At 42.3% G+C, this 26,542-nt stretch overlaps 2 protein-coding genes across 2 annotated transcripts; one reads left to right on the forward strand and one right to left on the reverse strand.

Annotated features, from left to right (window-relative positions):
• The first annotated feature begins 7,891 nt into the window (after positions 1-7,891).
• Positions 7,892-12,301, forward strand: SYCE2 (synaptonemal complex central element protein 2). Its single transcript, XM_035097244.1, has 4 exons — positions 7,892-7,924; positions 9,261-9,382; positions 10,993-11,197; positions 12,107-12,301. Exons 1-4 carry the CDS (start codon positions 7,892-7,894, stop codon positions 12,299-12,301), a joined length of 555 nt encoding a protein of 184 aa, XP_034953135.1.
• A 1,577-nt stretch (positions 12,302-13,878) lies between these two features.
• On the reverse strand, positions 13,879-26,095 carry GCDH (glutaryl-CoA dehydrogenase). The gene is made up of 12 exons (XM_035141175.2): positions 25,890-26,095; positions 25,354-25,468; positions 24,937-24,972; positions 24,149-24,292; positions 23,600-23,662; positions 22,941-23,111; positions 22,433-22,562; positions 21,868-22,084; positions 20,790-20,893; positions 20,466-20,591; positions 19,876-20,036; positions 13,879-18,936 (listed from the first exon to the last, which is right to left on the reverse strand). The coding sequence occupies exons 2-12, from the start codon at positions 25,454-25,456 to the stop codon at positions 18,863-18,865; spliced, it is 1,329 nt and encodes a 442-aa protein (XP_034997066.1). The 5' UTR covers positions 25,457-25,468; positions 25,890-26,095; the 3' UTR covers positions 13,879-18,862.
• Positions 26,096-26,542: the final 447 nt, after the last annotated feature.

Genomic DNA, 26,542 nt, shown 5'->3' on the forward strand with positions numbered 1-26,542 from the left:
TATCCGCATGAAGTGAATTTGTTTTGAAGGGAGCACATTATTGCAGGGAGCTGGCCACAGCGCATATATATATATATATATATATATATATATATATATATATATATATATATATACGGTATATACCATGCACTAAATTTCTTAATAATGGCCATATTGTTTTGTTATTCAATGTTCTTCAGGCGCTGGTATATGAGGCTTTTTGCCTTGGATGGGCCCATTATAAGTAAATGCTGTGCGTGCAGGCCACATGAGAGGAGTTTTTGGTGCACAGCCTTTGCCCATGCGCCTTTGTGTACATCCCGTGTGACTAGAGGCAATAGCCCAGGTGGGTTTAGATTTAGACGGAGCCAGTATTTAAGTGTTCTTTGCCAAGTCCGTGTTTCGACAGATAAAAGGTTGGCTTCGAGGCATAAAGCCGCATTTGGTGCGCATGATGGAACAGCAAAAATCTGTCTTAAAAATTTTGACTGGACTGTTTCAAGAATACTACACTGATTCCCCGTCCATATTGGAGCCCCATGAAGTAATTGCGCCAGAGGTTTTGCTTGGAATACCTCAAGAGCTGCTGGGATGTACCTGCCTCCCTTCGTGTAGAAGAATCGCGACAAAACCTTAGAGCTTTGGGATGCTTTTTCACTGGCGTATTTATGGTGTGCCACCCATGAGCCTGTTGACTGAAAGACAATTCCCAGGTATTTGAAGGTCTTAACCTGGTCTATTATCTGGCCGTCCATTACCCATCTATGTGGTCTGTGTCTCCTGGCGAACACCATAACCTTAGTTTTCTGGCAGACAACAGAGAAGGTAGCCAGATTTACTGAGAGGGCCATGAGACTGAGGGCCGCCAGCTGAAGGACAATAGCGCCTCTTGTGTGAACATATAATTAAGATCTCATCTGTTTTATTTTAATTGTGTTATGCTGAATCCCGAGACAGCACATTTTATTGTTATATATAGCATTTTTCTTTTTTCTTTCTTTTTTACTAGGATATGTAATATGAATCCTTTGTTGCACTGGCCTGTAGGCCACGCAAATAAATAAAGTTTTACTTACTTACTTACTGTGTGTGCGTGTGCGTGTGTGTGTGTGTGTGTGTATTTCATTTATATACATTACAACAATAATTCAACCATAATTATAACATTTCTGAGGTCTCCCTTCCCCTTCTTTCTGCAGTTCTTTGAATTTATTTTCGTCCTTTCCTGCATACTCTAAAATCATCTTAACTTATTCTTTTATTCATCTATTCTCATCTATATATCTCATTTATATTTTTGAAACTGCAGGTTTTTACAATAATCCTGCCAATGTCTTGATCTGATTACAGTTTATTTGTAAATGCAATAAACCATTTCCATTCCTTTCTAAAAAGTTTGTTATCTTGATTTCTTATTCTTCCGGTAAGTTTTGCCATTTCTGCATACTCCATCAGTTTCTTTAACCATTCTTCTCTCGTCGGGACCTCTTCTTCCTTCCATTTTGGGGAAATAACATTCTTGCAGCTGTGGTCACATACATAAATAAATTTATATACTGTTTAGGTAGTTCTGATCCCATAATTTCCAAGAGAAAAGCTTCTGGGCTGTTGTTGTTTTACGAATGTTACGGTATCTTAAACATCTTTTTTCAATTCATTATATATCATTTCCCAGTAAGCTTTAACCTTATTGCAAGAACACCACATATGGAAAAAGAAGCAGTTAAAAAAATGTTATGTGATTGTGGGGGCCAGACCATTAATTTTTGGAGTCAGGATTTAATTAAGCCCTGAGTGTTAAGTTGGATGCCAGATCCATTAATCTAGGTGCAATACTCATGTGTGTATTTGAGCTGTATGCTAGATGCTGTTAATTGTGTGAAAGAACTAATTTAACTAGGCAAGCTTTTTTAAAATGTGTATTAGGCACTTTTCAATCCTAGGAAATCAGCATGTGTTAAAAATCCCTTTTGGAATGTTGATGCTCTGAACTCCTCCATGGCAGGCTCAGGTTGTATATATGTGTAAATAAAACATATAACATAAAGGCACCACGGTCTCCAAAAGGAAAGACTCTGGTAAAGGCATCTGCAGCTCCTTGCAATCTCAAACTGCTCAGAGATTTGGGGTGGTGTATAACAATATTGTATTATGGTTATTATATTTTATATTCAATTTATTACCTGCCTTTCGCCCAGAGGTCCCATGGCTCATAGCAACAATTTTAAATTGAATATTAAAACCAAATTTTAAAAACAACAAATTAAAACATCTGAGAGGGTCTGCAGGGAAGAAGGTATGTTCACACAGATGCAGTTCCCCTCAAATGCTACGTTGCTCACTAGGTAAGATACAAAAGAAGTACTAAAAGAAAAGAAATTCCATATTAGGACAATAGTGTTATTAGCCCAACCAAAATGTTACAATATAGTGTGCAAGCTTTTGCGTTCTCTAGAACTGGTCTTCATGATAGATGGAAATCAGATTTAATGCAGGAGGTGGAGAGAGAGAGAGAGAGAGAGGGTTGTTGGGTGATGATGAAGCCATGGAGTTTGTATCTGGTCACAGTTTAAAGATGGAATGTGGGAGGGTGTAGTAGACATTCACATTATTAGGTTATTTAATTGCTATGCGCTCACTGGAAGGACAGATTGTGAAGCTGAGGCTCCAATACTCATGAGAAGAGAAGAATCCTTGGAAAAAACCCTGATGTTGGGAAAGATTGAGGGCACTAGGAGAAGGGGACGACAGAGGATGAGAGGGTTGGACAGTGTTCTCGAAGCTACGAATATGAGTTTGACCAAACTGCGGGAGGCAGTGCAAGACAGGAGTGCCTGGCGTGCTATGGTCCATGCGGTCACGAAGAGTCGGACACGACTAAATGACTAAACAACAACAACAACAACAACTGCTATGCAGGTATCAAGTTGCACCAGGGCCTGCTGGGAACAAATGACAGATACCCCATTTCTGGAAAAACAAAAACTGGCCTTGTGGAGTGGAGAAAGAAAAGCTTTATCTGCTGGAATTACTCCTTCTGTTAGCAGAGTGAGGAAGCTGACTCTGGGTGTCATGAAAGCAGCCTGTTGTTAGCTATTTAATAACTGTTGTATGTTTACTATACCAAGGTTGGGGGGAGTGGCTTGTGGGATTTTCTGCCTCTGACGCCAAAATAACTTGACCAGCCTAATTCCACTTCAACTAGTCTCACCTAGCCTGAAGGAGCATTCATTTATTGCATGGGAATAAGCATGCTCACCTGCTAATTGCTTTATATGTCATTGTATCTGTCTTACTAAATGTTTTTTAATGTTTATTATTATTTATAATGATTGAAATATAATACAAATGTTCAATAAACTTTTTTAAAGTCACAGAACAGTAGCCATTAAAAAGTTGGCTACCCACAGTTGTCAGTCACTCCTGTTGTTGTGACCCACCTTAGATCATGGCCCAGGAGTGGGTCCTGACCCACCAGTTGAAAACCACTCTCCTGTAACCCTAAAACTGCTTTTCTGAGCTTTTAACTCTGCAAAAGTTTGATTTTAAAATTAATTTTTTTTAAAAAAATCATTTTTATTTTTAAAATAAAAGCTGAAAGTAGTTTTTTTTGTTGCTATTAATTAACTAGTCCATAACATATTGAAATGAATGGCATGGACTTATGGAAATATACTTGTATGAAACACTGAGCAATATTTATCTCAACAGGGTTCCTAAACTAAAAATACTTCATCCTCCTACCTGGTAGCGCTGCCTCCTCTATCTGGCGTTTCTTTTCTGATCGTTTTCAAAATATAGCTCCACTTTAAGAAGAAATTGGGGTGGCTTTTGCTTAAGTGCTCTGTAGTGTAATAATTTTAGTTTAGTAATCCTATTAGCCAAGGCAAGGGAGAGGTGTGGCCCCTTTTCTTAAGGTGCAAGGCTCTATTTTGGTGCTGTCTGCACATGGATTATGATAGTAAAAATACACCAGCTGGCAAATCTCATATGTGCTGTCACCCAAATCCAGGACAACTCACAAATCCTCACTGATTGTGGAATCTCAGTCTAGATTTGTTAACTTTTAAAAGACAAAAGTATTCTTTCCATCCTCTGGATTTTCAGAGCTCTCAGCTTTCTTATCTTGTTCTTACTCTACAAATCGGTCTTTGCAGAATAACAAATTAATGAAATAACTGTCAGATTGTATGTATGTATGTATATATGTATAAAATGTATATGTATATATTGCCCTGGCTGGCAATTAATGTTTAACTAATTTTATTTTGAACTGAGCAAGACGTGGACATTGTCAGGAGAAACTGCAATATCCACAAACCAGTGGGAGAACATTTCAGCCTTCCAGGACACTCTTTAATAAACTTATCTTAAGGTGTCCATTCTGGACACAAGGAAGAATACAACATGAAATAGCTGAATTACAATACTGTACATGAAAAAGTTCAATGCCACCACTTTTGGGTTAAATAGAAACAACCATTGTTTATAATACTGTATGTGTTAATTAGCTGACCAATGCCAACTTATCTATGCTATGCATTATTATTGCAAATGTAGTGGTTCCTGGCCCCACTGTAGGTGTCTTTAAATCATCTCAGTTGTTCTCAATTATCACTAATCTGCTTCTATAAAAGATTAGAAGTGTGCCTATTTAATATACATTTAGGTTCTAATTTTCACTGTAACTTTTGCTGCTCAGCGCCATTCAAGTCCCACATTATGCTTTTATTCTTTAAAGGTCTGTCAACTTGGCTGGATACACAGCATACTGGACATTTAAAGCTCTTCGTCCAAAAAAACATATTGGGAACCGTAGTTTACCCCTACAGACCTACAATTCCCACTAGCACCCTTCACAAACTTCAGTTATCAGGACTTGGGGAGTGTGCTTTAAATCTACTAAAACTTAACTTCATGTACCTGACAGAAGTAGGATTGACTCTATGAAAGTTTAAGCCATAATACTTTTGTTAATTGCAGCCAGTGATTTTTAAGGTAATAAATAAATAAATAAATAAATAAATAAATAAATGAGGTGCCAGTATTCCTATCTTGTTCATGATATTGGGTGCTGCTGATGCAAAATGGCTGTCATGGGTAGCAGAAAATAAGAAGAAAGTGACAGTATACCATACCAGAAAGTACTGTAACTAAAAAAGCACTGATTGCAGCTTGAAGTCTTGAGAATTTCTCAGGTAAGATGCGGTTTATATTTGTAATCACAAAGTATGTTGGGGTGGGTGGGGGCTACTTGGAATTTATTTATATGGGCAGATGAGGTGGGCCTGACTCAAAGATATGCAGCTTCCCTGAATATCAAGTTTTAATTAAAAAAATAAAAGAACAGAAGAGAGTAGTCACCTCTCCTCTTTACCTAAAGAGAAATAAAGAAATATACACCAGCAATATCCTACCTAATTGATCAGTCAGTAGAAAACCAATTTCCATCCTCCAGTATTATGGCCAATGAGAGCAAAGTGATTGACAAGCACTTTACATTTATTTCCCCTTTTTTTCTCTTTTAGGACTAAAGTCGCCATAGGACTAAAGCTTTCCCCAGAGACAGTTCCACCATTATATCGAGTGAGGTTGTCTCCTTGTGTAGCTGATTTTGAGTGTCATGGGGAAAAAAAGCAGTGAGCTGTTAGTTGGTTATTATAAGTTAATTTTTGTATGTTTTTACTGCCTGGGAAGGTGTTTGTGTGATTTCTTGCCTCACATGTCAAAAGAAACCTGTCCTGCTTGAGTGCTATGCACTTTGAGTTGGGTTGTGTGCATGCACGAACACCATTTTTTGCTTTCATCCCAAGCAACAAAATGGCTTGGACCTGCCTTGGTTTCCACAACTGCTTCACCTGCACATTTATTTGAACAGGGCATTCCTTGAGGTCCATAGACTGATGTTCTCTCCCAGCTATTATGTTATGGTAGCACAAAAATGGGGCCTTTTCCGCAGCAGCTACCCGTTTGTGGAAGGCCCTCCTGCATTGCATATCTTTCGGCGCTGGGCAGAAATGTTCCTCTTCAACCAGGCCTTTGGCTAATTGAACCATCTGTGGCTGTTTAAATATCTCTCTGTGTGTGGTGTTACTGTTTTGCTTTGCTATTATGTTACGTGTTTTTATACTGCAAACCGCCCTGTGATCTTTGGGTGAAGGTGGACGGGGTATATAAATTTAATGAATAAATAATAAAATTCTGACATTATAGCATGTAGATTGTTACAAGAATTATAAGGTCACAAATATAGAATAAATGTTCATAAATGCACAAGGCAAACACACATACATGAGTATATAAACCATATTTCTTGAAATACCGGTAGTAATGGAGAGCAATCCTGAAGCCATTTTGACTCTCCCAAATTGACCTCAAATATTTCTCTGCAAGGAGGAAGGAAATGGGAAAAGCTTTCCAGTTGTCTTCCGACTGTAGGGGCTTACATCTCCCTTTTCAATAGTCTGGCAACTTATCTGTTAAGCTGAGCAAACTATCAATATGTGTAAGAGATTCAGGAACTACAGTATTTACTATCTCAAAGGAATGGCCGGGCTACCCAGAAAATGCAACCAAGTAAGGCATGGGTCAGCAAACCTTTTCAGCAGGGGGCCGGTCCACTGTCCCTCAGACCTTGTGGGGGGCCGGACTATATTTTGAAAAAAAAAAATATGAGCGAATTCCTATGCCCCACAAATAACCCAGAGATGCATTTTAAATAAAAGGACACATTCTACTCATGTAAAAAGACCAGGCAGGCCCCACAAATAACCCAGAGATGCATTTTAAATAAAAGGACAAATTCTACTCATGTAAAAACACGCTGATTCCCGGACTGTCCGCGGGCCGGATTTAGACGGTGATTGGGCCGCATCTGGCCCCCGGGCCTTAGTTTGGGGACCCCTGAAGTAAGGCATTATTGGGTAGCTTGGGAGACAGGAGAGAAGCAACACTCTCAAATTTCTGTGATGTATGCATGATGTGTTTTTTTGAGGGGGTGGTCTTGGGCTACAGAGTGGGCAATTTAAAAAGTCTTTATAGGGGGCTTGTGCACCATTGTTCTGTCTCTCTCTTGCCTCCTTGTAAGGAGTGGAGGGAGCTCTGTTGCAACAGAAAAATAAAGACCTCCTTGCTTTCACTGCGTCCTGCCTCCATCCATTCATCTCTAACCGATTATAGACTTAGAGAACTCAGTCCCTTGGGGAGTTGGGCAGCAAAAGCCAACCACCCTTATTTTTCGGTATCCAATTAAACAATGATTCAATAAATAAATGCACCAATGCACATATAGATAATTCCCTGTCAGGAAAAGGGGGGTATAAATAAATATGTAGTAGCATAAATAAATAGAAAAATAGATAGTCTTTCATTAGAACATAATATGTTCTGATGGCTGATTTGGAAATGCAGATATTTGTTCCCAGGCAAATGTTAAATGCTAGGAAAAGGCTGGCTGCTGCCCTGAGAGGATTTTGGGCGGGAAGCAGCTTTGCCTCAGGGCAGAGTTTGGTCCACTTGTCTTAGAACAAAAGCAGTGAAGGAAAAAGGTAAACTGGCACCTCTTTCTCACAAAATCACAGTTTCAAACCCCACCCCCACCCCCAATCTTCTTTTGGGCTCTTCTTCCATGCACAATCCTTCTTGAGAGTAAGGTGTGTGTGATCTTTTTTCATTTCTGTGAGGAGATTATTTATATAGCAATGTCACTTAAACATGTTCTTAGTGTCCCATGGATGTTTGGTTATAATATCAGGTTGAGAGAAATGTACCCCATCAACTCCCCTCCCTACTACACAGATTACACCATTTTGTAATCCCCCCCACCCCGTGCTTTCTTTTCTGTGGTAAAAGAAACCCTGAGGTGCCAGTACACAAACACTGTTAAAAGTGTTGTGGGTGCCAGCACAAAATGGCTGCTGCTGGGCAGCAAGAAAGTGCCAGGGTACTGTACAAAAACTTGTTACTTTTGTGACTTTTTCAGTCATGAAAAAGCCCTGCCCCTCCTTATCTCTAATTGTAACATTGGCAAAGCTTTAAAAAGTGGGGAGGTGTTTAAGAAAGACAACCCCCCCACCGCTATTGAATGGAGAACTGAATGATATCATAAAAGCCTAATTTTCTTATAACTTCAATTTTTCATACAACATGACAAAAGCGAAGGTCTTTTGCCAACGTCACACAACTTCATGACTGAAGAGGTATCTGAGCTGAGATTTTTCTTTGCTCCCAAGTCTCATCAGCCTATCAGCTAAAAACCACAGTTTTCCATCTTGCATGCAGATATATTTTCGCTTCCATCTTTTCTCGGGTTCTGGAGGAGAAAAACTGCTTCTTTTAAAATTTGTTTAACATTAATATTACTCACTTGAAAAGAAGCAAACCATCATACATAGTGATTCAGACTCATTCTCAGATATACATATGGAGCACTGGCATTAGATTGCACATAATTCCTTTCCTACTGGGCTTTGCTGAACACAATGACTATAAAGGAAGCAGGATAAATCAATTTGTGGATAGAATCCTCTCCAGCCAACTCCAAACTGAACAGATTAGAAATTGTTCAAGAAGTCATCATTTCTTTGGTTCTCAGCAAACTAGGGGTGGAGGGTGAGGAAAATCAGTTCAGAATAATTTTTTTCTATTGCAGGTTTATTATTTAACCTTCTGAAGTTGCTGTCATTACGTAGGTGGGCATGTGAGAGAGATGGGCACCTCTGTCCTCACCTTATTAACTGTTCTTCCATATTAGCTACAATCCAGAGTAGGGAGTATATTTTATTTTACTGCTCAGTTCAGTCGATGCCTCTGCTGCATCAAAACCTGCTTTGGAGTTTCATAAGTGGCTTGCAGTCTAATGTCCTGTCCTGTGATGGAAAAATACAGGCCCAAGCCAAGGATGGAATCCAAGTAAACGTAGTTATTGAATGCTAGGCTTGGATTTTGTCTGGGACCAGGATTTTATCTCTTTCATTACCCAGGCAAGATCAGTAAGAGCCATCTGAGATTTTAGCATTTTCCATCACCCACAACAGATTTGATTAGTGGATTCTGAATGAATACTTACATGTACTGTGTTGACTACAGACAAATTACGCCTAAATCTGCTCAGCATGCTTGTCCTGAATTTCTGAGAGTATTCACAGTTAGTTATCATTTTCCTTATAGAGGAATGGTACATATGTTTTGTAATACAAGTATTTTGTAATTGTCCTTTGGTGGGTTTTTTTTAAAAAAAATCTCTGTTATGGATAAACTTGTTCTCCTCCTCATTACAGGCTGCTATGTCTAATAAGAAATTTCAGCTCCAAGAGTCAGAGCAGGCGCAAGATAAACTTGATAGTCCATTTGACATCTTCACTAATCTAGAAAGAAATGACTTAAGTGGTAATCCATCCAGGTAAGAATCACATTAGAAAAACACACCAAATAAACCAATATACCAAAATACTGTTAAATCTTAAAATAACTGTGCATATTGACAAAAGCATGTCCCAATCTAATGATTTAACAAATGTGAAGGAGTTGATATGGGTAACAAAGGTGGAGTCATTCATAAAGCAAACTTTTTAGGGAGATTGGCTTTCAGTGTAAATTCTTACTGAAAGTGGTTCACTCCTAGTATGGGAACACTTAGCAGTATCAGCTACGGCTGCACCTGGTCCAGAGTACCACATAACCAAAATGTGGATGTTTGACTAAGGTTGTACACAAATATTATGCACATTACGGCCACAACCATTGGAACATAGGAATATTCCTTATAGTATTGGTTCATCTACCTCAGTATTTTCTACAGTGACAGCAGTTTCTCAGGGCTTCAGACAGGCATGTTTCACAGCCCTGCCTATAAATGCCAGGGACTGAATCTCTGACCTGTTGCATGCAATGCAAGACCAGGGCCTATTCCTGAGAATATTCCAGTGACCCCCACTGAATTATGGGATCAGAGAGAAGGGAAGAGTCCACATTTCTTCAATCAAGGGAATACTAGATGAAATGTAGGACTTTGGATGGGGTTCTTTGGCACAATCATTAAATTCACTGGTGGGCTTTCAGCCACCAGGGTTGTTGTGAGGATAAAATGGGATAACCTTCTCAATGCTCCCCCTGGGCTTTTTGGAAGAAGGGTCAGTGGCAGAGACTTGGATATGAAGAAAACCTGGAATCTTTTGGTGCGAGTGGAGGTAATTCTCAAAAAGTGTTTCATTGGCACTATATGCCAGTGCAACTCTTCCATGCGTCTAAAACAACCTCTCCTGCTTGCGATGTTGGTACAGTGAAGAGACTTACTTGGTTGGAGTGTCACAAAGCAGCATTCTTTGGGGATATAATTTTCATCAATATCAACTGTATTATGGGCCAGGATCTTCTGCCTATTCCATTACTGTGAAAACCAAAATGAAGGCTGAAAGCTCAAGGAACTTGTAGGCTTCCTATTAATGGCAGCCAGTTTGGTTATCATTAGACATTGGGAATACCTTGACCTTTTGCTGGGTACCTGGTACAACAAAGCCTGATTCCTGGCAGTCTCAGAAGAATTACGCAAGATACGCTTCTTTAGGGGACAAATTAAGAAAGAGACATTTTATAACATCTGGCAAATTTTTATTGAATTTACAGTGAAGATGTTTGCCCCCAATGAGGACCCCCCCATAATGGACCTTGGTTTGGAATCAGAAATGAGTTTGGTGATATTTCCCCTTGTGCCTGGACTGAGTGGTCTTGACTTTTTCTTCCTATTACTTTTTTGAGCAAACTTTCTTGATAATCCTGTGAAGTAGGAGAATATTTTGTAAGATATGACTAAATTATGACTCATTTCTTTTGGCTTATTTTGCGTGTATGCATAACCAATTTCTTTATCATTTGAACTTTTTTAAAAAAATGAAATAAATTGAGTAGCCCCCCCCCCCTTGAGTAAAAGATTGGTGCCTTTGCTGTTTTGAATTCAAAGGCAAAAATGAAGATAATTCAAACAACATTTGACATTTTTTCCATGATATATAGGAAAGAAACTTCCAACACACCTCTTCCTAATTCAAATACAACTGGAGGAGAGTCAGACAGCAAATCCTCAAGTTATTTTATAGCCCTTGATTCATCTATTGAAAATCTGCAAGAAAGAGCCCAGCAAATAATTGATAAGATGAATGAGAAGCGTAAGGAAGACCAAGTGCTCATGAACAATTTCCGAGAAAGTCTTTTGATGAAGGTAAACATATGTGGAGGTAATGGAGTACAGGGAATCTGAGTATGAGGAAATAATTATTGAGCTCCATCTTGCCAGTTAGCAAATGTTTTGTACTATTCCCCCCCCCCCAACATTACAAATCTGCCTGGTGCATTTAACTAAGATTTACAAATTATTAACACCAGTGTCCTGGAAAAATGTTAAGTACCAGCCTTGAGTTTATTCCCTCATACCACATCCCCTCAGAATGGACAAGCTCCCTCAGTTCTTTCCTCTTCCCACTTCTTACGGTATATTGAAACATGCTTTCTCCACATCCATATTGCCTAATCTGCTCATCTTCATCCATGAACTCTGCACTGTTCTCTGCTTGGCTGAAGGGGCTCCCTGGGTGGGGTGGAGCTGCTACACTAGTTTTCCAGTAGGTGGGTCGCTGTTGCTTAGTGGGCAAGGCAGTGGGGAGACCAACATGGTGTAATCAGTGTTTAGCATGCCACCCTCTGCTTGCCAGGCTCTCCTTCCTATATTTTTACTGACATGTCCATGTTGCATCAGTAACACCTGAAAAAGCCCCACAGTGACCACACCCAAAATAGCATTTTGTGACCACTTCAAAGGGACTCTTAAAATTACACTGCATGGTTGCCTATTTGATTGTGTTCTAACTTGTCACAGCCCGATCCTGCCATTTCATTTTGCTATACTTCCTAGCATCTACATGTAAATGTGACTGCCATACAACTGATGTGTGAACACAGCCACTTTTAAGGAATTATCAGTTAATCCTTAGCTACTCATAGGTGGACACATTTGTGTTAGAAATGAAAAGCAGGTAGTCTTTTGATTCAGGGGGACCCTATTACTAAGGAGTCATTAGAAATCTAAAGTCTACTTTAACTCTTGCTTCTTCTTTCTCTTTCTACCAAAAAGGTTTCAAGCTTGGCAGAGAAGTTGGAGGAAAGCATGTTCCCTGTCTATGATCATCATAACAAGCTCATTCAAGATCAAATCCAAGAGTTTTACCAGATCATGGAGAGGATCAAACAGATTGAAACAGAGCTCAGGAAGGTCTGTCACACTGTGGAGATGTTATATAAAGACCTGTGTGAGCAGTCTGAATTGTGATTGCAAGTTGGGGAGAGAACATGTTGGGGAATATTGTTATATGTCCTTCTGCATCATTGGTGAATGTAATGAATATATACTTATTTGGTACCCCAAGCCCCTGTAACATGAGTTCTGACAGTTTTTCTTGTTCTGAATTTGTTACTTGTTTTAAAAATACTAAAAATATATATATTAATGAAGGTGGGGAAAGGAAGAATGTATTTAAACAGAAAGGAAAAATTGAATCCCAGTTATCAGGACCAAACTAGACATGTTTGTATTATGTAGCAGATTCTTGTTAAATAGCTAAAGTGGAAGGGTGGGGTAGCAGGATTGGGACCACTGAATGGCAGGAGGGTGCCTTTACTCCTTTGCCCCTGCCACAGTCCTGACTGCAATGGGTCTATCTCACACACCTGTTACATCACAATTGGTATCATGGGAGGTGGGATTCCTTTCACAACACAGTAGGAACAAAGAGTTAGTGTCTCCTCCCCTCCGTTTAATAAAAAATCAACTACAAAACCAAACTATGTAACAGGTATCACATTTGGCCCTCAGTAAGCAAATTTCAGGCACTTTGTTCATCATTTTTTGCTTGTGTGTATGAGTTGAATTATTCCAGGGTGAAAACTCAATAAAATTGGAAATATATTAGCATGAAAACTGTACTTCATTTTGGTTTTACAGAAGAGTTTGAACTACTGCCATTATGTCTTAAGGAATTATAAATATAACAAAATGACTTGGGGATACTGACTAAAGTGGAATATGAAGGGAAACACGGTCCCCGGTTCTGTCTCCTGCTTCCATTTTGTCATCATTGAGCTATTCCAACAGGGCAATTTTTTAAGGGTGCTGAACTATTCGGTTGTCTGGCTATGATGGCTTATTAATTATGCTACTACTGCTAGTCATTTCTGCAGGTTTTGCACCAGAGCATGCATTGCAATTAAGCCAGGGATTTTTGTTACCACCAAGATAATAATATACTCCTTGCAAAGACAATTTAGGGTACTGAATATATCCAACACACTCACATTTGATATGCAGGGCTGACCCAAAACATTGTGCTAAAAACAGGATGACTAGAATGGAAGTTGGTATTAAATTCAACACTGATGATGGGACAGTATCATCCACTACATGCAAAGATAGCAAGCTTACTTAAGGAGTGAAAGACAGGCTGCATGGCATGTACACCTCTGTCCCATGATCTTGCCACTGCTCCCTGCATGTTCCTGAATTCAAGTTACACTAGAGGCTCAGGTGGCCTCGGTAGTTAGAAGTTCCTTTTTTTCAACTCCAGCTGCCGCAACAGCTCCAACCCCTTTTAGACAGAAATGACTTGGCTACTGTACTTTTTTTTTTTTTGAACATACTTTTTATTAATTTTACAAAATACAAAAAAAACAAAAAAACGGTACATACTTAAACCCCTTTTCCACCTCCTTCCTACCCACCCACATGGGTCCTCCCCTGCCACAGAAGTATCCCATGTATGTGAACAGTCAGAGATGGTCCATTTTATGCTTGGATTTCTGTCCTCCCCCCCCTCCCCTGACCCCAAAGCCCCCCCCTGCCACCAGGGAGCTCCAGCAAACCAGGGCAGTACGCAGGAGGACATCCATCCAACCATCTATTATCATACCAAAAAAAGAGAAAAATAGATATAGGAAAAAAGAGAAAAAAGAAAGAGCGAAAAAAGAAAGAAAAAAACAATACAAAACAGAAAATTTTTTCTTGCATTCATAGTTGTAAAACCATATTTTGTGGGCTTCCCCTCCCCCCCCTTCCCCGGTTTTCATCCCTTTTTTATCATCTGCAACAGTTTCTTACTTTATAAAAATTCACCTTTGTATCTTATACAACTTATAAATCAATTGTTAGCATTTTCATCTAATATTCAAATCACTGAAAAATCAAACTCCCATTTTCTCTTCCCGTGCCTAATTTTTTTTTCCTCCCTCTATAAGCCTCCATATTTTCACATTTTCCAAAATCCATTCACTTTTAAAACTATAACTATTCTCAATTTAACCTTACATCCCCGATTACCGGCTCCACCCCCCCCAATCCAGCAAATTCCAAAGTCAGCAGACCAGTTATAAACCTGTTAATCCATCCTTATAATCACAACATCACTTTCCCTTCACCCCACCCCCTGTTTACAGTCTTTTGCCATCCAGGCCACCATACAGGACCCCTGGATTTCTTCTCTTCTCTGCATATTTTTTCCTTCTTCCCTGTAGGTGTTCTGGAATTCCAATAATACCAATCGTGCCCCCCTCAAAAGCAGGGCACTCCATCCAACTTTTTGTAGAGTAGAGTCATCATTTTTTCCGTGGTGTGCTTCATTTTGTGTTGAATCATCACAGTCCTCATCCTCATCTTTTCCTTCCCCATCATTGTCATTCTCACATTCATCTTTTTCAGTGTCAAAAGCTTCATCTCCTAAAAAATCATATTCCGCCATCACCTCCTGGAATTTTTGCTGTAACACTTGCCGTCGTGTCTCCTCTTGACATAGCTCTATTCTTGTTTCCCACATTAAGGTCAAAACAGACCGCTGGAACTCAGGGGAACACTTTTTTGTTGACATATTTCAGTCCTGCCAAGGTCAAAACTTATCACGTGGGGTGGAATATGATCACAGTTTATTTTCTCGACTCCATTTTAACAAGCTGGCTGCATTCTTCAAGTCTTATTAACAATAAAGTTCGAACTCACATTTCACAAGCACTTAAGTCAAAAAAGAAATTCCACAAAGTCCAGAAATACAAAGTGAAGTAAAAATTGACTTATAAATCCTGATCAACTCACTGGGTTGTCTGGGCTGCCGGCTCCCAAGGGAAAGAAAGGTTTTTCTTAGGCTTACCTCTTGCTGCAGGGCAGTCATAAACCACAGTCTCTCTCCCCTTTTCACCCTGCATCAAAGGGGAGATTCTCTTTGATGCCTTTGAGGGATCCTTTTGAATTACAAATCTTCTGTTTATGGCTTCGGGTTTCTATTTACTGTCTCTTTGTTACCGTGGGGGGGGGGGTGGCTTCCTCTTTTCTCCCCTCTCTCCCAGATCCAAATTGTTTTATAATCCAAATCGTGAGGTTACTTACAGTCTTTTCCAATCGTTTTATTTTCGGAAGAATCCAGCGCTCTCCGCCTTCGGCTTGAAGCTTCTCCCTGCTAGAATAACGTTGCCGCTCAAAATGGCCCCCGCGACTTCTACCCTCCTCACTCCGGAGCTCTTATTAGAGCTAGCCGAAGAGTTGGGGAGTCCGGATTGGGTCTGTGCTGAGCAAATTGCCCTCGGGACGCCCTTCCCGAGGTTCTAAGGGGCGCAGCGTCGCTCTCGCTGCCCTCCCCACTCCTAGCAGAGACGGGCCGTCTCGGAGACGAGACGAAACCCCGCCGATCGACGCTGGCGCTGAACCCGGAAGCCATGACTTGGCTACTGTACTGCATGCTCTGTTAACTTCCAGATCGGATTACTACAATGTGTTTTTCATGGGGCTGCCCTTAAAGATGACTCAGAAACTTCATTTGCTTCAAAGTGCATTGGCCAGATTACTGGCTGGGATTCTATTTAGATTTCATGTAACCCATTTTAAAACAGGTGCACTAGTTTCTGCCATATACTATACTATACTATACTATACTATACTATACTATACTATACTATACTATACTATATATATAATTGAATATAAATTAGCCAATGCCTGGCAAATATTCAGAAATGATCTGTAAGATATTTGACATCATAATTAACCAAGGAGAGCTTTGTTTCAGCTCTAGAATGCCTGGGATAGAATTGGTATTAAGAATCATTATTGAAATTGAACTTGCTAATTTAAATATGCATGCTAATTGGTTTATCATGGACCTATCCAAAAAGTTATTGCTTCAATGAGTGTGGCAGTGACAGCTTAAAATCTTATGTTCATGTTTTAAATTGGCCTAGAAGCATGAGATGAGAGTAAATAGTGCTCAATTCACTCTGAAGTTAACCAGTTGGTATACACATGATTTTTAGACAACTTCGAGTGAATGAAGTTCCATTCAGCAGTTGTTCCTAAGGTAAACTCAGCCAACTTCCATTCAGCAACCCTTTCACAAATCAGCTGCTGCCACTGCTTGCAACCCAGTTTTAAAATTATTTATTATATTCATAATATGCTGTTTTTCTATTAAAACTATCCAAAGCAAACTGGAATAAAAAGAATTAACTGAAGGCAATAAAAGCATACTAAGAAGTTTAAAAAGGAGCAGCAGCATTCAGTTTACTTTTACCTGGAATTGCTATGCTTGTGTTCACGCTCTTCAGAGAATCCAGAAGACATCAATGCCAGCCTGTTGCATCGTTTTGTGTTACTCCTGTTGTCATCTTATTTTAGGTACAAAACAATTGCCAGCCTGTTCACAGGATTGACAATACATTATTGAGGCTTTCCAGGCCTCTCTGCCTTTAATTAGAAGCTTCCTACTTGTTCGTTTTGCTTCTTTTTAGGTGCTGCAGCAGCAATACTAATAAATCAGCCCCATAACTGCTCCCTAGTCTGTCAGTTCTTCTTTCCTTCAAGGGGGCCATTAAATATCCTACCCCATAGGAAACTAATGAGCAATTCTGGGGTCAGTTCATCAGTATGCTATTGTGTAAAGGAGGAAACAATCAGAAAAAAATCCCACAATGAGAAGGATCTAAAGTTAACTTTATAAAAGGATCTTAGCCCCAGAGACGTGCCAAGATTATATATTGTGTTGTCATCAAGTGTTGTGAGGAATCATAATTTTATTTCTAGAGTTTCTGAAAACATGGTGTAGTATGGAAGAACCTGAGGTTAGCCTCTAAGCCCCACCCATTGTAATGCGGCTATAGACCACAGGTGCTAAAAACAGCTTAAAACTTCCAGCACATCCCCACTTAAAATTCCTAAATTCCACCCCACAACAACAGGGAGTATGTAACACATAAAGAATGCCAAGTGGCAGATGGGCAGGGGCCTCTCGGAAGCCTCCACCCCACTTTGGAGTGATGTTGTGGCTGGGATCACAAACATGACCCAAGTTGAGTCACTTAAATGTTTCATCCAACCCTCCTCTTATAGGGGTATCCCCTTAAAGGGATCCGGCGGTCGTGGATCCCGTCCTACGCCCTGCTGGTGGCTAGGGCCATGGCACGACCCCGGTGGCACCAGGGTGAGCTTTCAGTTGTATTTGCATCAGCAGGCTCCTCCCTTGGGGTGTTAACCTGATATGACCCCCCCCGCCGAGCGGGGTGGAGTCACGCTTGCTAGCGAGTCCAATGCCTAAGCCAATACCTCTCACTTGCTTTAACCAATAAAGTTGTGGCCTTATTCTACCCATTAACCCTAATACCATGTGTCACTGTGTCTTTATTTATCGCGGGGGGCGGGTCCTCGAACCGCAAATGTTTCCCGTACTGTGCAGGAGCTACTCGCAGAAAGACATCCCCACACAGCTGATGGAACATTTAAGGGACACCTTCAGGGGAGGAGACGGGAGTGGTGACAAGGGAAAGATGCATGAGGTCAGCGCAGTGGAAACATGCCAGGAGCACCAATTGGCTCTGCCAGTGCGATTCCACCACGCCAACCTCACTGCCACCTCAACCCTTCCCCTCTCCATCCATCCTAAGTAGCCACCTAGCTGGAGGGAGGCCAGGTGATTGAGGCAGCCCCACCACTGTTTGCTACTGTCCAAACCGGTTTGAAATTAGCTTTAGAATGCTAATGGTCACCTGCCTGATAAAAAGTGTGCATCAGGTCTTCAACTTCACATACATATATCTCCTGAGGGAAATCCACCAAATTCAATTTATTCTTTAAGAAAAAGCTCACATGAGAATCGCAAGTTCAAAAAAGCCCTAGCTGAGCTCAACATAAAAAAAATAATTTGCTCAAAATGTCAGTCCTTATTTAACAAACTGGTACTGAGGCACTGAAAGGCTGCAGCTTGTTCAAGGTTGCATGACAGGACGACTGCAAAGTGGACAATAAGTTGCAATTCCCACTCTTAGTGCTTAGTAACCTCAAGGGCTGCATTAAAAAGAACAGTAAATCATTAAAACGGCAGATAATCTGCAGTTACGGTCACCTAAAAAGCAGCCAAAGCTATTGTTCTGGTTGGGTCCTGTGGCAGGAGAGAAGCTTTTCATATCATGACTGTTAAGGGTGAAATGCCACCAGTTACATGACAAAACAGCTTGCCACCTAAACAATTTGGCAATGTTTGTACTGTGCTATTCCTCTATATTGCAACTTTCTCTGCTTGCCATCACCCTCCCTACTACCCACTGAAAGGATAATCAAGCCTTGATAATGTGCTCCTTTGCCATCTTAATGCTCTTTATCTCTGTGCCTCCTGGTGGAGAAGTAAGTATTCTTAAGTGTCTGGATTTGGTACGGCTTCAAATTCATGACAAATAATTGAGCCGAGCTGAAGAAACATATTTGTTGAGAGTCCCGTCAGCAGCAATAGCTTTTAAAACCGTTGTGGCATCACCAAACCCCACTGCATTGGAGCCATGAGCAGCAAAGATGAACCCTGCAGAAATGCATTCAGTTGCTGACGGTAAAGGCCTGAAGTCCAGTGATAGCTCTCCCAAGGATGAGTGCATGGATGTCATGGGTCCCTGGGGGAAAAACAAAAGTAAGCAGTCTGAAAAGATGGGCTTCCAAGTTTGATCCCTGGCATCCCCAGGTAGGGCAGAAAAGACCTGTTTCAAATCGCAGTGTAGGCCCGTAGTTCCCACGGGGGGGGGGGATTTGATTTTTAAATTCCAGAGAGACACCATTAGTCAGTGTGTGCCGTTAGACCATGTTAATGGCCTTTTAGGCTTCCTCTAAGTGAATAGGAGTTCACTTTTTGAATAATAAGAATTATATGTCATGGGGGGGGGGTGTGAGAAGAGATGCACCAGGATTTTAGAGATGCTTAGGTAGGGCATGGCCAAAAAAAGGTTGGGAACAACTGGTGTAGACAATACAGATCTAAACAGACCAATGGACTCTTGCAGAATGCATGCCAAATTTAAGGCCCATTCTGATAGGTGGATGCCGTTACAATGTGGGTTTTTCGGTATGGTGTTAGGGTAACGTCAGACTGTGAGCAAAGTGTCCACAATGTGGCTCCTTCCCATGCTGGCAATGTCTCTCTCCACAATGAGGTAACATTAGCATAGGAAAGATCTCCATCACAGACTCTTTGCATGTGGTCTGGGCCCCTGTTGTTTCTCTAGTGGCTTGGACAGGGGGCTCTCTGCAGTGGCTCTCATGCTGCTTGAGTAATGTTAGAATAGTTCCAACACTGCATAGATTTCCTTGATCTACTTTGTAGGGGGAAGGATTTGCATTATGGCTTGGCAAGCTTCATATGTACTGAACAAATGGGGCATTATAGTGCCTTAAGGGATACATCCAATAAAGAAAAAGGAAAGGAAGAGAAGGCGGCTGTCTTTATGCTACAACCTTGCTAACAGTTCTTTTCCAATCCTCCATATTTATTTTCTGATCCCAACAGAAGCTCCTAAAAACTGTGGTCTTGCAGGAAGAAAGCCAGGAAACCAATTTACCTTCGTACGTGTTGACAGCCTCCAGGTTCATGACGTGCCTGATAACATGGTACTCATCAGCAATTCCATTGCCCCCCAGCATGTCACGGGCTTGCCGGGCAATCTCCAGAGCTTTCCCACAGGAATTCCGCTTCAGCATGGAGATCATCTCGGGGGTTGCTCTGCAAACACAGAGGAGATAACAGAATAGAGCAGGGAATTGGAAGACGGTTGGGAGCTTCTGTTTTAAAACATAGGCAGAGTACCCAAGCAAGGACAATGCTTAACATGTTGTTAGGGACAATATTTGTAATTTTATTTAAAAAGGAGAAACAGGAGATATGGGAGGGGTGCAGGGCAGCAATTAATTCTAACACCTCAGGACTTCACCACTTAATCCCTAACTTGTTCACCCTGGAAATATATGCATGTATTTTGAAATGCAATGAGTGCTCCTTATCCACAAACCAATCCCGTACTTCTTCCAGTCAGTAAAACCCCTTAGGAGGAGAAAGGTCAACCAAGTTCCCCACCCACTGCTCTCCCGCCCCCCCCCCCCCCGGAACTCTCACTGCAGCAGGAACCAATTTTCTGCTCATGCACACACTTACTTGTTTTCGTCTTTCAGGCGTCCCAGTTGTAGGCAAGCTTGTAAGCCAATAGTGATCTCTGTGAGCATGTCGGCCAGCTTCTTCTGGATAAGCTGGTTTCTTGCAAGGGGGACTTTAAACTGGGACCTACAAGACACAATTGGTTGGTGAGGTGAAGTTGCTTTCCGCTATTATACAGCTAGAGTTGTTACAGAGTTGTAAAGATGGCTTTGAGAATGCATGCCAAACACGAGGAACTAAAAAAACAAGTGATATGGAAGTATTATACACCGATATGCTATCTTCAGAAATCTGCCACCCTCTCCCCACCTCTTGAAACAGTACCTGTCCAAGGTATACTGCCTGGCAGTTTGCATGCAGAACTCAGCAGCTCCCAGCGCTCCCCAAGCGATGCCATAGCGAGCATTGTTCAAGCAGCCAAAGGGACCCTGTGGGAAGAGATTCAGGTAAGATATTGACCAAGATTCCCTCAGTTCTCCTGCTCAAGACTCCCTACGGATTAGCTCTGGAACGCTAAATCTGAATGGAGCAACACTGAGGGCAGGATTTTTCATTTCCCCGGCTTTAGTCCAGTAAAATTAGTGTTAGTTTGTTGGGTGGGGGTGGGGGAAGGGGGCTGAAATGTGAAGGATATTCTCCACTGATAGCCATGGAAATGTATGCAAGAGATCCCCCAAATCAGTCGTATTCCTATATTGAACTTCGCTCTTCTGAGCTGATTTTTGGGGGGATGCTTCCCCATATTTATTGCAAACATTAGATCAACATGTCTGTTAATTTACAGTTTTTCATTTGAAATGCCTTGATTGAGCCTAACATTTTGCTAAATTTGGAATGGGTTTTAATGAATAATAATTTTAAAAATGCACTGGACTACCACCCCCCATCTCTAATAAATAAAAGTATGTTGTGCCCACTACGACACCCCATAACATTTTAGAACATATTTAAACACCAGGAATATGTCACTCTATTTATTACTATAAACTCAGTCCTCATGGATCAGACCAAACGCTAACCAAATGCCTATGGAGACCCTCAAAGTAGGAAATAACTGCAACAGCTCACTCCCACTATTGTTCTCCAGTAACTTGTGTCTTTGAAGCAGCTTACAGTCATCATGACAAGAAGCCATTGAAAGAGCAACCACCCATGAATTTGTCTAATTACAGTCATCTAAGTTAGAGGCCATCACCACATCTTACGATAACAAATCCCACAGATAACACTGTGTGAAGATGGGGCGGCCCTTTTGCAGTGCGTTCAGAAGTGCAGTGGGTGGTACTGATCCTGGTTTGCCACTGGGGTGGGGTTTGTGAAGGCAGATTCAATGCTAGGGCCCTGCCCAGTATATCTTCCGGAAGGCAGGATCAAAGTAACTGTGAACGGGAAGGGGTCTTACAGCAAGTCCAGACACATGGGGCAGCAGGTTTTCTTCGGGCACCTCCACATCCTCCATAACAATCATCCCCGTGATAGAGGCTCGCAGCGAAAACTTGCCCTCGATCTTTGGAGTGGAGAGACCCTTCATTCCACGTTCCAAGAGGAAACCCCGCACTTTGCTGTCCTCACACACAGCCCACACCACACAAAGATCGGCCATTGGAGAATTGGTGATCCTGAGAGGACGGCAAGCAGGTGTCAGATGTTTGGGTACACCACCCAGAGCAGGTCTTACAGAATGCCAAAGATTCTGGTCAACTAAGTCTCAACCCAGGAAGCCAAAGAGGCCACTCAACAGGGAAAGCTAAGGCATGGAGACTATTCCCCAGGATGGGTACTGGAGCTGAGTTGGGTATCCAGCCTTCCCCAGAAAGCAATGTCTGTCCGAAGCCAGCTGTATAAGGCAATATTTCCTCATACTGGTCTTTAAATCTTCTGATAAATCTAGACGGTTGCTGTTGCCTGCAGTCTGCTCTGGGTAACTTCCCTGCCCGCTTGAGCACCATGACAGTTGCAGAGCTCACCAGGTCTTGGTGCCGTTGAGTGTGTAGGTCTTTCTGGAAGGGTTGTATTTGGCCCGGGTCTCCATGCCACCAGGATCACTCCCATGGTTGGGCTCCGTAAGCCCAAAACAGCCCAGCAACTCTCCCTTGGCTGTGGGGAGAAAGACATGATGAGCTACAGCTGCTCCCCAGAGCACCCCTTTCTTTCCCTCTCTGCTATCAAGTCTCATGCTTCCCCTCACATCACTTTTCTGAAGACTGTGAGTGGACTGAAAGAATGAATACAATAGTAGGGGAATCTGTCAGCTCCTGGATCTCAGCATTTACAGCACATACCATACAATTTCTAATCAGAAGGAAGGCCTATTGAACTGAATGGGGCTTACATCCAGGTAAGTGGGGTTAGGACTGAAGCCTAAGTTATCAGTTCCATAAAGGACAATGAAGGCAAAAGACAAACAGGCCACAGTCTAGGAATGCAACTAAATTCTGATCTCTCACATCCAGCATCTGAACCCTACTGACTCACCCAGCCGTGGCAAGTATTTTTGCCTCTGATCTTCTGTCCCATATGCATATATAGGGTGCATCACCAAAGATGATTGTACACTCATGACCGAACGGTAGCTGCTGTCCACTCTCTCAATCTCCCTTGCCAGGAGTCCATATGCCACATAGGTGGTTCCTGCACAGCCATAGCCTAAGATATGCAGATGCAGAGATTTAGCAAGTGAGCCATGAGTTCAAATCGCATCTTGCGCCACCATCCCGACAAAACTCCTGACAAGGATTGTGGGGGAAGTGGTAGGGGGAGACAAAAGGAGAACAATGTTATTGCAGTTTAGGGACTGCAATGCCTCAGGGTTGCTTGTTTTTGCCCTTTAAAATATTCCAATATTAGCCGTGCAGCCATATATTTATAAAGCAGCATGCAAACAACATAAAGCAAATACATTTTCAAGCAGCCTTAGAACAGCAAAAATGTTTCACCAGCTCACTAAAAACAATGAGCCCCAACACTTCAAAAGTAATTAATGATCAGCAGCTCCAGTGCTCCATAAACCCCAATTTGTGGTTTGGTTTTGTTTTTAGAAAGGAGGAGAACATCATCATCACATCAACAGGAGCACAACCAGATCACACCAGCCATTTCTTCAGACACTCTATAAAAGAGCCACATGGCATTACCTCTGATAGTAGGGCCCAGGACACCCAGTTCCCCCATTTCTGACACAATTTCCCGGTGAAAGACTGCAAATAGAGAAGGAAAGGCATTAAGAGAGAATGGAAATATTGATAGCAAAACTGTAGGCAGAGCCTGCTATGAGTACTACATCTTCATGCCTCTTTTCTGGCCCACAGAACCCTGGCGAGGTGCTCTACAAAAAAAAAAATCAACAAAATGATTAGAAACTAAAACAAAAAAACAACCTAAGAAACATTTTACTCCTGGGGCCTTTAAGGGTGATAAACCAGTCTCATTTTTGGTGTTGATACAAAACACACAGCAAGGATCATGGATCCTTTCAGGGCCCTATCAAATCAGCCCATTAAATTCGTAACTCTGTGGTTAGCTATTAAATGCACTGGCACATTCATGTGGAAGATGAAAAAAGCCATTCCCCACCTTTAGGGAAGGGGCAGTACCCTGCACCAACTCACGTAGCACAAAGTAGCAGGCTACAAGTGCTCTATAAATACTTTTTTTAAAAAAAACAAAAAAACAAAAAAACATACCTTCGTTTCGGTTGGCCATGAGGATCCTGGGCATCAACTTTTCCTGGCAATAGGTACGAAATGAGTCCCGAATCATTATTTCTTCCGGAGACAGGAGCCTCTCCAACTGCAAGGCATCTCGCCAGTCAAACTGGGCTCTTGGGCCTGGAGAAGAAAGACAGGAAGCTCAGCCTAAAGAAGTTATCTCTCCGCTGGGGGGGGGGGACACACCAGTAGGAAAAGTCATTCGCCTAACACTGTTAACCGCTGAGCTCACAGCTGCCTATTCAGGCAGAGATCACAACAAATAAGCACTTTATTGCAGCACAGCCTACATCTGGAACGGACAATGTGGAGCCACCCCAGATGTTGGACAACATCTCCCACCTCCCTTGAACATTGGCTATGCTGGCTGGGGGATGGTGGAGTTGGAGTCAAGGACAGGATATCTGGGCTCTATCACTGACCAAAATACAGTGACAAAGCAGGCTTTAAACAGCTGCTTACCTCCTATGAGAACTACGAGTTCATCTTTCTAAAGAGACCCAACCAGTCCAACATGGGATGATACACAATTGTGCAAAGGGGAGAGCGGGGTAATCAAAACTCAGGGAGTTCAGTTAGCGAGATGCTGTTATTTTATACAGTAGCACTGGAAGACGGGTGCACACAGCGTCCTAAACATTAATTCTTAAGTGGAGTAGGACAGAGCGAAGGGAGGAACATTGCAGGAGATGAGGCGGTGCCTGGAAGTCCAAATATGGAGCTTTAGGACATCCCATTTCACAAGCCAACTGAAACAGGCATACCTTTCTCTTCTCTCCCAGAGGGCTTTGCTTCTTTTTCTGCAATATAAGCAACAATATAATGCAATTTCCCAGCACGGCGAACCCCTCCATCCCCAGCCCCTAGATGCAATAATGTAGGTTTGTAAGATAACTTGTCACTCTCAGCCCTGAAAGCAGCTAAGAGAGGCCACCATCTTCAGGGCTCAGCCCTCTCCCAACACCTCCTCCTTGCACAACCTGCCCTGTATACCTCCGGGCCAAAATTAAGATATAAAAAGGGGTCTGGGGGGTGGCAGCTGCATTTTTTTTTTCTGTGGGAGGGAGAATGGGACAAGGTGGAAGATCCCAAAGAAATGAGTGGACATTATTATCTCTCCCACCTTCCCCTCAATATTGCACCCGTTCAGGTATCCCTTTTAGCACAAGTTGCCCACTTACCCTTCTGCACAGCTGAGCTGGTGCCCTGTGCACGCACATCGCACGGGCCTGTCACACAACGGCTGCATTGCAAAAGCCTCCTGGCAGGTAACCTCAGCGCCATCAGGACGAGTGCCTGAAGGAGGTCGGTGAAACAAGATTGTAAGGCCCCAAGTTCTGGAGGGCTCCCTGCCAAACTGCAGCATTAACTCTCGCCATGCTGAAAGATTAAAAGCAGGCAATGGTGCTAAGCTGGCCCTTCCATCCCCAAACAGACATCTTTGGGCAGGCTTATCCCAAACGCCAATAACATGCCCAAAAGTTTCAGCCGCTGAAACGCCTGATGCAACGAGCAAACGCCGGAGGTCTCCTGTTCTCAGTTTGGGGGGGGGGGGGGTGGGGGGTCTCTCTTGCGCAACCAACGCAAATAAACGCACGGAGCTCAGCAAAGAAAGGCCCAGCCAGGCCACAGTTAGCATGGAGGCCCCCAGAAGAAGAATCCCGCCCTCCCGCTCTGTCATTGCAAATACAGAGTCAACAAGGTTGCCGCTTTTCACCTCGGCTTAGCGCTGCGCTCTTGTTCTGCGAGCTCGCAAAGCGGCGGCGGCTGCAAGCAAGCTAAGCAGCAAGGTCGACACGCGTCCCCTCCAGGTTCACGGCAAACACCTTCTTAGGCCAAAATGCTGCTGCTGCTGCTGCCTTGTCTTCCGGGCGGCGGGAGAGGGAGGGCTTCTCCGCCATTGGCCCGGCAGAGGAGGCGTTTGCTGGCGCCGCCGCCTTGCTTTGCCGTCTGGGAAGGAGGAGGAGGAGGAGGCGCGCGCGCTGCCAGGAGACTCCGTCCACCTGATGAAGTAGACTCTCAGTAACAAATTTGCTCGTCTTTAAGGTGGCTCCCCATTTGTGGAATGCTCTCCCCAGGGAGACTCTCCTGGAGCGGTCATGCCATAGGGCCCCACTCTTGGGCGCCCCCAAAAAAATTAAAAGGAAAAAACCCCTGGATGTACATTTCCAAAAATATAAGATAAACCTATTTCAGTTCAACAATTACTTTGATAAAATGCATATTTTGTTATGTGCAAATGGCTTTAGATACCTATTAGGTCCATAAATTGCCATGTAGCATATATTCAACACAAAAAAACAGGAACAACTTTTTGTTGACAAAGGACAGCTGGACATATTATCTACAGTAGCTTAGGGCCTCATCCAA

Source organism: Zootoca vivipara, chromosome 16 (genome assembly GCF_963506605.1).
Source record: "Zootoca vivipara chromosome 16, rZooViv1.1, whole genome shotgun sequence".
Taxonomy (NCBI): domain Eukaryota; kingdom Metazoa; phylum Chordata; class Lepidosauria; order Squamata; family Lacertidae; genus Zootoca; species Zootoca vivipara.

Coding starts and splice junctions, on each gene's coding strand:
- SYCE2 (XM_035097244.1), top strand. CDS start 7,892: ATGGCTGCTGCTGGGCAGCAAGAAAGTGCCAGG. Junction 9,383..10,992: donor TTAAGTGGTAATCCATCCAG/GTAAGAATCACA, acceptor CATGATATATAG/GAAAGAAACTTCCAACACAC. Junction 11,198..12,106: donor GAGAAAGTCTTTTGATGAAG/GTAAACATATGT, acceptor TCTACCAAAAAG/GTTTCAAGCTTGGCAGAGAA.
- GCDH (XM_035141175.2), bottom strand. CDS start 25,456: ATGGCGCTGAGGTTACCTGCCAGGAGGCTTTTGCAATGCAGCCGTTGT. Junction 20,894..21,867: donor CCCATGTGTCTGGACTTGCT/GTAAGACCCCTT, acceptor CTCTTCCCACAG/GGTCCCTTTGGCTGCTTGAA. Junction 20,037..20,465: donor CGCCTGAAAGACGAAAACAA/GTAAGTGTGTGC, acceptor CTGTGTTTGCAG/AGCAACCCCCGAGATGATCT.